Below are 10,978 nucleotides of genomic sequence, written 5' to 3'. Positions count from 1 at the left end.
GTTAAACCGATGACCAACGTCCCAGCAGACAGCCCCAAGCAGCTAGGTTTGGGAAAATCCTCCCGCGCTGCCTAATCAGCCAAGCAGGCTCCTCCCAGCGTCATCCTCCGCAGTTTCTCCCTCCACACAGTTAAAATTGCTCCCTGCCCCGCCCCGAAGGCCCCGCCCCGAAGGCCCCGCCCCGAAGGCCCCGCCCCGAAGGCCCCGCCCCGAAGGCCCCGCCCCGAAGGCCCCGCCCCCGAAGGCCCCGCCCCCGAAGGCCCCGCCCCCAGAGTCCTGACCGACGTGCTTTGCGGCTATCCAGTCCTGCGCACGCGTTGTAGCTTCCCGGGCCTCTGCGGAGGAGGTGAGCACCTGGAGTTGGGTGGGCATTCGCATGGGCTCTGGATGTCGTCCTCGGTCCCTAGCTTCCCAGAGATATCAAGTTCATGCTACCGAAAGTAGCCTACGGAGCCCGGGGTGGAAGTATGGCGGGGACCCATCTGCCAGTGTCCAGCTACCCCTCCTCGCCTAGCCAAGGGCTGCGCGGCACCGCCTCCGAGGCCAACCTCGTAGCGCGACTTGGCGTGCTGGGGCTTTGGCCGGGACCCTTCCTCTCCAAACCTATTTCCTCATCGGAAAAAAAGACATAAATGATGTGACGTTAGCAGGAGTTGAAGTACTCTGCGTTCTTGTTTGCCGGAACTCATTGCTTATTATAACGCTTTTTTTCAGATAGGAATACCGTACGTTTCAACTAAAATTTAATGGTGGTGATAGGGTGCCCAGAATGTCTCAAAATGAACCTGGCCAGGGGGTGTGGGTGAGAGTAGAAATGAAAGTGTTGGCCAGCAGTTGATAATGATTGAAACTTGTACGTCTGTAATTTAGCATAACAACTTTCCCAAAATGAAGTTTGCTGTGGACATCCCCCACAGCCCATGGTCAAATACCGTGCACTTTAAAGGTTGTCGAAGCTGTCATAACAAAAGTATTACAGACCCCCATGGCCTAAGCAACAGAAGTTTACTTTCTCTCTGTCTGGAGGATAGAGGCCCAAGAACAAGATGTGGGCAATATCCGTCAGATTGGATTAAAGACTATCCTAACAACCTCGTTTTCTTCACTTTTTAAAGACCCTGTCTACAAACGCAGCCACAGAGAACTTAGCCTTCAACATGTGAATTTTGAGGGACACAATCCAGCCCTTAGCACTGCCACTTTACTAACTTGGGATTTTGGTCAATTTACTTAAACTGTCTGTGCATCAGTTTTCACAGCTTTAAAATAGGGACAGTCATACTGTATGTCTTGGGATTGTGAGGATTCAGTTGTTACACCACCAGTCAACCCTCTGGGGACTCAATCAGATGGCAAATATTTGGGGGAAAAAATTCATCTGTACTGAACATGTGCAGACTTGTCATTATTTCCTAAACAGTATAAAATTATAGGCATAGGATTTACATTGTAGTAGCAGCCATAAGTAATCTAGAGATGATTTTAAACTTATGGGAGGATGTGTGTAGGTAATAAGCCTTTATCTTTTTTTTTTTTTTTTTTTGCTACTAAGCCTTTTTATTTTTTTTCTCCCACCCCATGCCTCACCCCAATATAGACTGGGCACAGGGCCTGAGCAGAGGTGTATATGGGTTAGGTTTACTTTGCCTCCTCTTTCCATACAATGTGAGAACACAGCCTGTGGTAAGCACCAGGAGGCCACTAAACCATTTTGTATAAGAGACTTGAGTATCTGCAGATTTTGGTTATCTGTGGAAATCCTAGGAGCAATCTTTGTGGATATAGAGGGCCAACTCTATAGATTTATGGTGTGTGTATGTGTATGTATATACACACAAGGATATACATACATATATATATATATAGTGCGTATATTACTGTTACAGATTTTTTTCTTAATACAGTTGGCTCTTCATATCTATAGGCTCACATCCACGAATTTAACCAACCAAAAATCAAAAATACTTGAAAGAAAAGTTGTGGTTGTACTAGACATGCAGGCTTTTATTTCCTGTGATTATTCCCTAAAAATGTAATATATCTATATACATAGCACTTACATTAGGTATCACATATTACAAGTAATCTAGAGATGACTTAAAACGTATAATGGAATGTTTGTAAGTTATATGCAAATACAACAGCATTGGTTCTTTACATATATTGAGCATCCTCAGGGTTTGATGTGTGCAGGGGGTTCTAGAACCAAACCCTTGCACATACTGAGGGACAGCTGTATAGAGAAAACTCTCGATTGTCTAGCATGTAGTAAGTATTCAATAAATTGAGCATGTGACTAATTTATAAGTTAGTGATTATAAAGCTTCACTGTGTGATGAGTGGTGGGTAGAGTGAGGCAGTTAGGTACTTAGCCTTGGGAATAAAAATACTAATTACAGCCATTGTGAGGAGGATGTCTGCTACTATATCAAACACTAAATGTTTTATTTACTCATCGTAGCCACCTTTGCCATTGTCATGTGCCTTTTTGGCAGATGGAGAAATGATGCTTTTAACCCAGGTGGTCTGTCTCTAGAGCCTATGATCTAACCATAGTGCAGTATTGCTTCAGTTAAGAAGGATATGGCCTGCCCATGGTGACACACGCCTGTAATCCCAGCTAGTTAAGGAGGCTGAGGCAGGAGTATCACAAATTTGAGCCTTGCCTACACAATTTAGCAAGACCATTTCCCAAAATAAAAAATTTAAAAAGTGATGTACCTGGAATGTAGCTGAATGGGTACAGCACTTGCCTAACACCTGGGTTCAATCCCTAGTACTGGGAAGAAAAAAAAGAGGAGAAAGTGGCTTTGAAAGATGTTCTGCCATAAGAAGAGCTGGAAACCAGTCTGACTTCTCTTTTTCTTGGCCAGGTTGTCAGCAGTGGCAGTACTCATGGCTGGTCCCCTGTGGCGGGCCGCAGCCTTTGTACAGAGACACCGGACAGGCCTCTTGGTGGGTTCCTGTGCATGCCTGTTTGGAGCTCAAATCTCATACCACCTGTTCCCAGATCCCGTAGTCCGGTGGCTGTACCAGTACTGGCCTCAGGGCCAGCCAGCACCTCTCTTCCCACAGCTGCAGAGTCTCTTCCAAGAGGTGCTACAGGATGTGGGTGTCCCCTCAAGCCACTGCTACAAGCCTTTCACCACTTTCACCTTCCAGCCTGTGAGTGCTGGCTTCCCGAGACTCCCTGCTGGGGCTGTGGTGGGCATCCCTGCCAGCTTCCTGGGTGGCTCGGTAATCAACACTGACCATCCTGTGGTCATACATGGGCAAAAAGTGGACTGGCGGAGCCCAGCAGGCACCCGGCTGAGAGATTCCTTGACCCTGTCCCATGATGCCCAGAAGTTTGCCTTGGCCAGGGAGGTGGTGTACCTGGAAAGTGGTGCAGCTGCCCTGCAAGCTCTGCCAGCCCCAGCTTGCCTGGCAGGAACCTGGGCACTGAGTGTGGGTGCCAAGCATGCACTGGGGCTCTATGGAGGCCCCATGAATTTACGAGCTGCCTTCAACTTGGTGGCAGCAGTGGCAGGCTTTGTGGCCTATGCCTTCTCCACAGATTCTCTCACTCATGCTCTGGAAGGCTGGCTGGACCGCCGCACAGCATCCCTGTCTGCAGCCTACGCCCAGGGTGGAGTAGAATTCTATGAGAAGATTCTGTCAGGCAACCTGGCCCTGCGCAGCCTCTTGGGAAAATATGGGGAGAAGCTGTATACACCTAGTGGAAACATCGTCCCCAGACACTGGTTCCGCATCAAACATTTACCCTACACCACCCGCCGGGACTCTGTACTGCAGGTGTGGAGGGTGGCACTCAACCCAGGCCACTCTTGAGGAGCCCATCACCAGGACATTCCCAACTTGTGCAGCCACCACTGAGCCATTGACTCTGGGGAATCCTTTGGTGCCTCTGCACCCACTGCCCAAAGTCAGGACAGTGACAAGCTTTGAAATTAAACAGCCTAGAGTCTGCCCTCACCTACCACTTATAGACTCGGTGACCTTGGGCAAGTCCCTGTATGAATCTTTCCTCAACTGTAAAGTGGAAAGGATACAAGCTACCTCGAAGGATTGTAGGGTTGTATGAAGTCATGAACAGGAGTGCCTGGCAGACAGCAACATAAATAAAGAGCATATCACTCTGTCTTAGTCTGTGTATGGTCCAGTGCACTGTGGGAGTCACGCCAGGTCTTCCCACCAAAGATGATTGTAGTATGTCAACCCTTTCCTGCAGTGAAGAACCGTTATGTCTGTCAGATGTCAATTTTTTCCTCCACTGTGGTGGAGTTAAAAGATTTAACAGGCCAAGATGTGAAGTTAGGCCAGAGGCTGCTTTAAGGTGGGCCTGGCAGGGGAGAGGGATACCACTAGGGTCCTGTGGATGCAGATGGCATGTGCAGACAGGAGAAACCAAAAAGGGGTAGTGGTGCACCAGGAGAGCCCCTGGACCTGAGGGACAGGGAAGTTTTCTGGGAACATGGCAGGAGCAAGCCATTGCCAAACAGCCTCCTCTGAGACAGTCCAAAGCAGCAGATCTCCTGCAGCACAGAGCATGGTGAGGGCTTGGAGCGGAAAGGGGCATTAGGTGGAGGGAACTTGGCTCACAAAGGGCAGTGAACAGGACATTGTGTCACACTTGGGACCCATGAGGGCTGTATCTTCCTCCTGCTTGTTTTCCTTGAACCCTCAGTGGTAGATAGAATAGATCCCCTGCTTTGATTATTGGTCAGGAGTCATCTTTTTCATTGGAAATTATGTTTTCTCTTTAAGAGTTTTGAAGAATTCAAGCCCAGTACCAATGTAACTCAAGGAAAAAGGATTAGGCAGCACCCAGGGAATAGCACTCAGTGGTGGCAGATCGTTCCTGGGAGGAGAGTGAGCCAGGTAAGACTGAAGGATGTGGTGGGCATGACATACACTGCTGGGAACTGAGCTGGAGCTCAGTGTTCTCAGCCAATCTGCAAGTCCTTGGTGCCTAGGACACCACAGGGTGTGGGCTTGAAAAACAGATGAGTGAGATAGTGACAGGGTGAATGAGTCACCTCCCTGGCAAATACAGATTCCCAGGGCTCTTTGGGATATCACGCTGCCTCTGCTGCTGAGCGGTAAGGACCATAAGGCCATGTGGGCCACCTGCTTCTTGGCTGGAGAAATGCGGTTTGGAGTTTGAACATGAGTTTTTGTCACTCCCCTCTATCTAGTCTTAATCTTGGCAGAAACTAAAATGGCAGCATCAGATCCTGATGATCTGTCCAACAGTAAGGTAAGTGCTAAGGTTTGAAAGTGTAAGTTGGCCTCGATGTAGCAGTGTTAAGTAGTACCAGAATCTTTAAGTGGTAGGAACCTAGAGGGAGGTTGTTGGGGACGTCACCCTCAGAATTAATGCTGGTCTTGAGAAATACGCTCTGGCAATAGCAAGTTATATTTTTGGTTTGTTTTTGAGAAGTCTTACTATATTGCCTAGGCTGGTCTGATACTCATGCTCAAGTGATCCAGTTCAGCCTCTCACATAACTAGTACTATAGGCATGTGCTACCATGCCTGGCATGAATTGTTATAAAAAGAGTGAGACTGCCTTCCCCACTGGCTTTCTGTCTCATCCTGCGATCTCTCCTTATATGTGCTCCCACCATTGAATGCCATCCTCCATAAAGTCTTTGCCAGACATTAGCAGAAGCTGGTGCTGCAATCTTTCTTTTTTACAATGAACCAGCCTCAGGTGCTGTATTATAGCAATAGAAAACAGACTAAACAGGAAGGTAGCTCAGTATGGAAGAGAGCAAGTCCCTGGAGCGGCTGTCTACTTGTCTCTACTTCAAGTTACAATCTTTGTCTCTACTCATGGGCTCTTCCTAATCTTCACACATGCTTTACATATATCCCATCCCCAAAACCTTGGCTCACGCGCGCGTGTGTGTGTGTTACCCCTTTGCCCCCATGGGCACATCCAGATACAGCCAGAATATAGGGAACCAAGTCCCAGAATCATGACATTGGTATTGGCTCTAGGCTCTGTCTACCACAACCCTAGCTGGCCCTACTACTTCTGTCCCCACCAGTGTCCACAATGCAGAATCCACCCAGCCATGCCAGGAGCTGGGCATACCACACAGAAGCCATTGCAGCATGTGAAACCTGGGGAGTATAATATGTATTTTAGTACTTTTAAGTGACGCAAGTACCAGGGTATTCAGGTCTTGGAGCTGCTGCCCCAATACTAGTAAATCTTTGAGAATCAGTCCCTCTCAGGCATTATTGCCACCCGATATACCTCTACTGTCTATCATTTCAAAACCCAGTCAGGGCAATCCTTTAGGTTGCTATCAGTTGATACCTTTGGGAAATTACTTAGCAGCAACCAAGAACAAACCACAGATGGCCCTATGCTGTGGAAGAGTGCACTGAGGTAAGAGATGGTCTTTTACTCCAATTATATTAGTCATATTTAAACACTGGAACATTTAGTTACTGAAGCTGTGGTAAAATTGATACAAGCATATACACTTGGTGACATGGTAGATGACCTTCAAGATGGCTGCCAGTGGTACCTGGTCATGCTGTTCTTAGCCTTCTGTAAACTCTCCTTGCCCCCTTTGGTTCTAAGCAATACAATATGACAACACTGAGGATGCTGTAGTTTAAATCTGGAATAGCCCTGAAAGTGTTAACAGTTTGGTCCCCAGGATAGTGAAACCTTTAAGCGATGGGAGATCTTTGGGCCACTGGAGCTATGCCTTGAAGGAGATAGTGGGACCCCAGTCCCTTCCTCTTTCCCTCTTTAGCTCCCTGACCATGAGATGAGAAGTTTTGCTCCACCATGCACTTCTGCCATAAAGGACTGCCTCAACACAGACCTAAAAACAATGGGGCCATAGACTAGAACCTCCAAAACTGTGAGCCCAAATAACCTTTTTCTCTTTTCAAGTTGATTATCTCAGGTATTTGTTATAGTAATAGGAAGCTGACTAACAGAGAGTATGCCATTGCTATGATGAAGTTACAAAAGACTGTCTTCTGTCTTGCCAATTTCTGTCTCCTTGAGTTGCATGTCTTGATGAAGCAAGTTGCCATGTTGGAGAGGCCCAGATGGTAAGAAACCACAGCAGGGTGGCCTCTGACCAATAGCCACGTAAAAGCTGAGAACCTCAGTCCAACAGCCCACAAGGAACTATCAGTAATCGTGAGCTTGGAAGAGAATCCTCAGGTTCAGCTTTCAGATGAGACCTTAGCCTCAGCCAACACCTTCACTGAAGCTTATGAGAGACTTGGAAGCAGAGAACACAGCTAAGCTGTGTCTGGATCCCTGACAGGTAGAAACAGTGAGGCAATGAATGCAAGTTGTAGTAAGTTACTTCCTTTTGTGACAACCTGTTAGGCAGTAAGTAGATAACTAACATAAATTACTAATTGATAAAATACTTTTAGGAAGCAATGTGGAAAAACTTGATTAAAAAAAAACATAAAGCTGTATCTTTTGACACAGTAACTTCAAATCTAGAAATTTATTCCAGGGTTACAACCCAAAAAACATTAAATAGTATATGTCCAAAGATGTACAATAAGTATATTTTTTGTTTCTATTTTTTAAATAGAAACAATGGAAATGTTGAACATCAATGACTTAGGAAATAATGAATTATTTAGCCACTAAAAAGTATAATTATGAAAACTATGGTAGGAACTTGGGGAAATATTAGTTATAAATATCAAATCTTTAAAAAAAATACTAAGTACTACCTCCATGATGAATTTAATGATGTAAACATGGTAAGAAATTCACAAAATTGAAAGTAATTCTGTTATAGTAGGATCTTGAATGATTTTATTCATTTAAGCGGTAGGGACTTAACGCTATATATTTGTGTGTGTGTGTCTGCATGAGTGTATATGTAAAGGCATGCTTAGAGGGTCCTGGACCTCCTCCTCCTTTCTATATCAAGGTGCCAGATTCTGCATCCCAGCTTCTGGCCTTGTATTCTTGGGATGTGACCAACCTTCTGTCTATAACTATAGCAACCATGAAAATGCATTGCTCAGACCTGCTGCAGGAGCAGACTTGACTGACAACCCCAGCTGTGTTTCTCTAGGTCCACCACCACATTCACTCTAAGGCCATGCTGCCTTGGGCTGCTTTCAACCAGTGACTAGGCACGGTGGCAGCACCACTGCAGATGAGACTGTAGCTTGAGGACTCCCCAATGGCCTGATAAAGGCTTTCTTAGAACTCTTCTGATGTCGGAGACCCTTCTCTACAGGTGTCAGAGGATCTTCCAATCTTCCCCTTTCTATCCCCTCCCTCTGTCCTTCACAGGCATTTCCCCAATGCAGCTCTTTCTCATTATTCCTGTCTTGTGTCTAGTCTCAGAGGACCTCAACTAACTTGGTTCCTCTCTCAGGCAGGTACACTGTGAGCTCCTGGGGCCACACCCCTGCCCTCAGTTAGCTCTCAATCCTACCAAAGAGACTTTCTGATAAGCACACCTGCGGTGACAACACGTAAGATCAGTGCAGTGTATGAGGGGGCATGGAAGAGGGCACCTAACTCTGCCATGCCTGGGATGGGAGGTCAGGGAGGACTTCCTAGGAAAGGCAACCCTGTTGCCAAAACCATTACGAGTAATTGAAAGAAATCAAGAAAATAATACTCAGTACATGTATAAGGTGTATAATAAAGTTCTTTACATACATTAGCTCACATAATCCCCACAATAATCCTGTTATCCCCTGTTGGTGTCTAAATGTGTCCTCCAAAATTCATACATTGAAACCTAATCCCCCAGGTGATAACAGTAAGCGGTAAGGGCACTAGGGAGGTGATAAGCCATGGGTACAGAATGGAATTAGTGCCCTTATAAAAAAGGACCAAAGAACTTCTGCCTCTCGCACCATTTGCAGACACTAGAAGGCACCATCTATGAGAAGCAGGTCCTCACCAGACACCAAATCTGCTGCCCCCTTAATTGTGGACTTCCTAGCCTCCAGAATTGTAAGTCAAACATTTCTGCTGTTTACAAATTACCCAGCCTATGGGATTTTGAAATAGCAGCCAACTGGACTAAGAAATCTCCATTTTGCACAGAAGAAGATCAAGGTAGAGAGAGGTTAAGTGGCTTCCCATGAACCACTCTAAGGCATGGGACCCCCTGACTCTAGGATCTGTGCTCATAACACTGTACGATGTTAGCCAGATGAAACAAGCCAGGAGAAGAGCCTGGACAAAGGCCAGCAATGAAGTGGTTCTTATGGTTCTTGTGTCAGTTCAGATCCAAACAGAAGACTAAAATCACACAGTGATTTGAACAGGGTAAGTTCACTAAAATGAATTGCTACCGAGTAAGACATGACACAGGACTGACTTGTAAGAAATCAAGAGGAGTATAAAACTACATGAATGGCAGATGTAAGGAACAGTTCCTGCCTGCCGGGGAAACCATCCAGACATTGGAGAGGGTATGCCCATGACTCACCAGTGCAGAGAAGTCGCCAAGGTGCAGCACTAGAAGAACTTCCGGAAGTTCACTATCTGGGATAACAGAAGCCATCTATAAGAGGTGCTCAGAACTTGATATGAAGCCACCCAAGAGGATGCTGGGGAAGCTATCCACTGGGAGGGGCCTCACCAGAGTTCACTGTTGCTAAGTCCCAAAAGGATTCCACAGGACACTGGCTGGCTAGTTATGTGTGGACAGGTCACAGCAGGCCTATAACTATGCTTGCTTTTATGCAGCCCAGCCAAGTGGGTACTATCCATTTGCTCACTGACTCAGTTTCCCAAGACTTCAAATCACTGTCAGTGTTGAATTTTCCCTAACTTTATCTGCACATGAAAAGGTCAAGGTATTGTCTCAGTGGCAGGAAATGCCTGTCTTTCCAAGTCCCTAAGCTTAAGTTCCCTGAGCTGGTTCATGTCACAGACGAACTCAACAGATTGGGAGAACTCTTCTGCTTGTGAGCATCCCAACAGACCTGAAATGTGCACGTCTTTGTCAAATTACTAAGGCAGGAAAGAACCAGAATCAGGGTCCTGGGAGACTAGGGGACCTTCGGGAGCCCTTGGCCAGCGGGAATAATCTTCAGGTGCCTCTCCAGGTTGCCTTTGGCCTCGGAGCCATTCCTCCTGGGTTAAGATCCACGCTCTGCAACCTGATAGTTTAGGCATGTCACCCTGTCTGTGCCTCAATTTCCCCACATGTAAGTGGGAATAATGACAATGCTTGCCACTTTCCTCTGATGAGTTAATAATTTGTAAAACAGTGCATGGCCCAGAGTTAAAGCTTGAAAAAGTGGAACATAATTTTTATTCACCAGTCACTGCCTGAGGCAGTTGTCAGGAAGTGACTGAATCAGAGCTGGCCCAAAGTGGCACTTTTGGAAGAGTCTCAGGTGACCGTGACGTGAGTCAGGGTTGGCAGAGTGCCCTACAGAACGTTCTCAAGCTGCAGCAGAGTCTTATTTATAAGTGTGACTCCATCCTGGCCTAGGATCCCTATAAGGGTGGCAACGAGGGCCACCCACCTCCTCCTACTCCTTGCCTTGAAAGTCAGTGTTCAGGAAGTGTTTGCTAAATGCATTACTGAGCTGTGACGGTCAGCTCAGAGCACCTTTCTCAGGGGGCCACCCAGCAGAGAGGCTGCTGTGGCCAGGCCTCTCTTCCCCAGTCTGGTCCCCTCTGACCAAAACACCTCAAAAGGGGCCCCGAGCACCTTCTAACAGCATTGCTCCTAAGCTGCCGCAAGAGGCCGCTCTCGGCCATCCTTCCTCTGATCTGGCTCAGCGCTCTGACACGCTAATCATCCTGCCTGGTCCCTGGGGAGGAAAAGTGTCTCCCCCTCTCTCCCTCCCCCACCTGGTGGTCTGGACGCTGCCCCCCAGAGGATGCATGCGCAGATGTCCGGACTAGTAGGGAGCTCACCCGCCCAGCTGCCCTGATCAGCCTTGGTGCCTCCTGGTCCTGGAGACCCGCAGCTCCCTTTGGCTCCGG

The 10,978-nt window shown here is 47.1% G+C and overlaps 1 protein-coding gene and 1 pseudogene across 1 annotated transcript; one reads left to right on the top strand and one right to left on the bottom strand.

Annotated features, from left to right (window-relative positions):
- Positions 1 to 267: 267 nt before the first annotated feature.
- On the top strand, positions 268 to 4,146 carry Tmem177 (transmembrane protein 177). The gene is made up of 2 exons (XM_020180273.2): positions 268 to 346; positions 2,874 to 4,146. Exon 2 carries the CDS (start codon positions 2,896 to 2,898, stop codon positions 3,829 to 3,831), a length of 936 nt encoding a protein of 311 aa, XP_020035862.1. The 5' UTR covers positions 268 to 346; positions 2,874 to 2,895; the 3' UTR covers positions 3,832 to 4,146.
- On the bottom strand, positions 1,577 to 1,700 carry LOC141422962 (small nucleolar RNA SNORA51; annotated as a pseudogene).
- Positions 4,147 to 10,978: the final 6,832 nt, after the last annotated feature.

Source organism: Castor canadensis, chromosome 4 (assembly GCF_047511655.1).
Source record: "Castor canadensis chromosome 4, mCasCan1.hap1v2, whole genome shotgun sequence".
Lineage (NCBI taxonomy): Eukaryota > Metazoa > Chordata > Mammalia > Rodentia > Castoridae > Castor > Castor canadensis.
The sequence above is the reverse complement of the archived record's forward strand: the minus strand, read 5'-3'. Positions and strand labels throughout refer to the sequence as shown.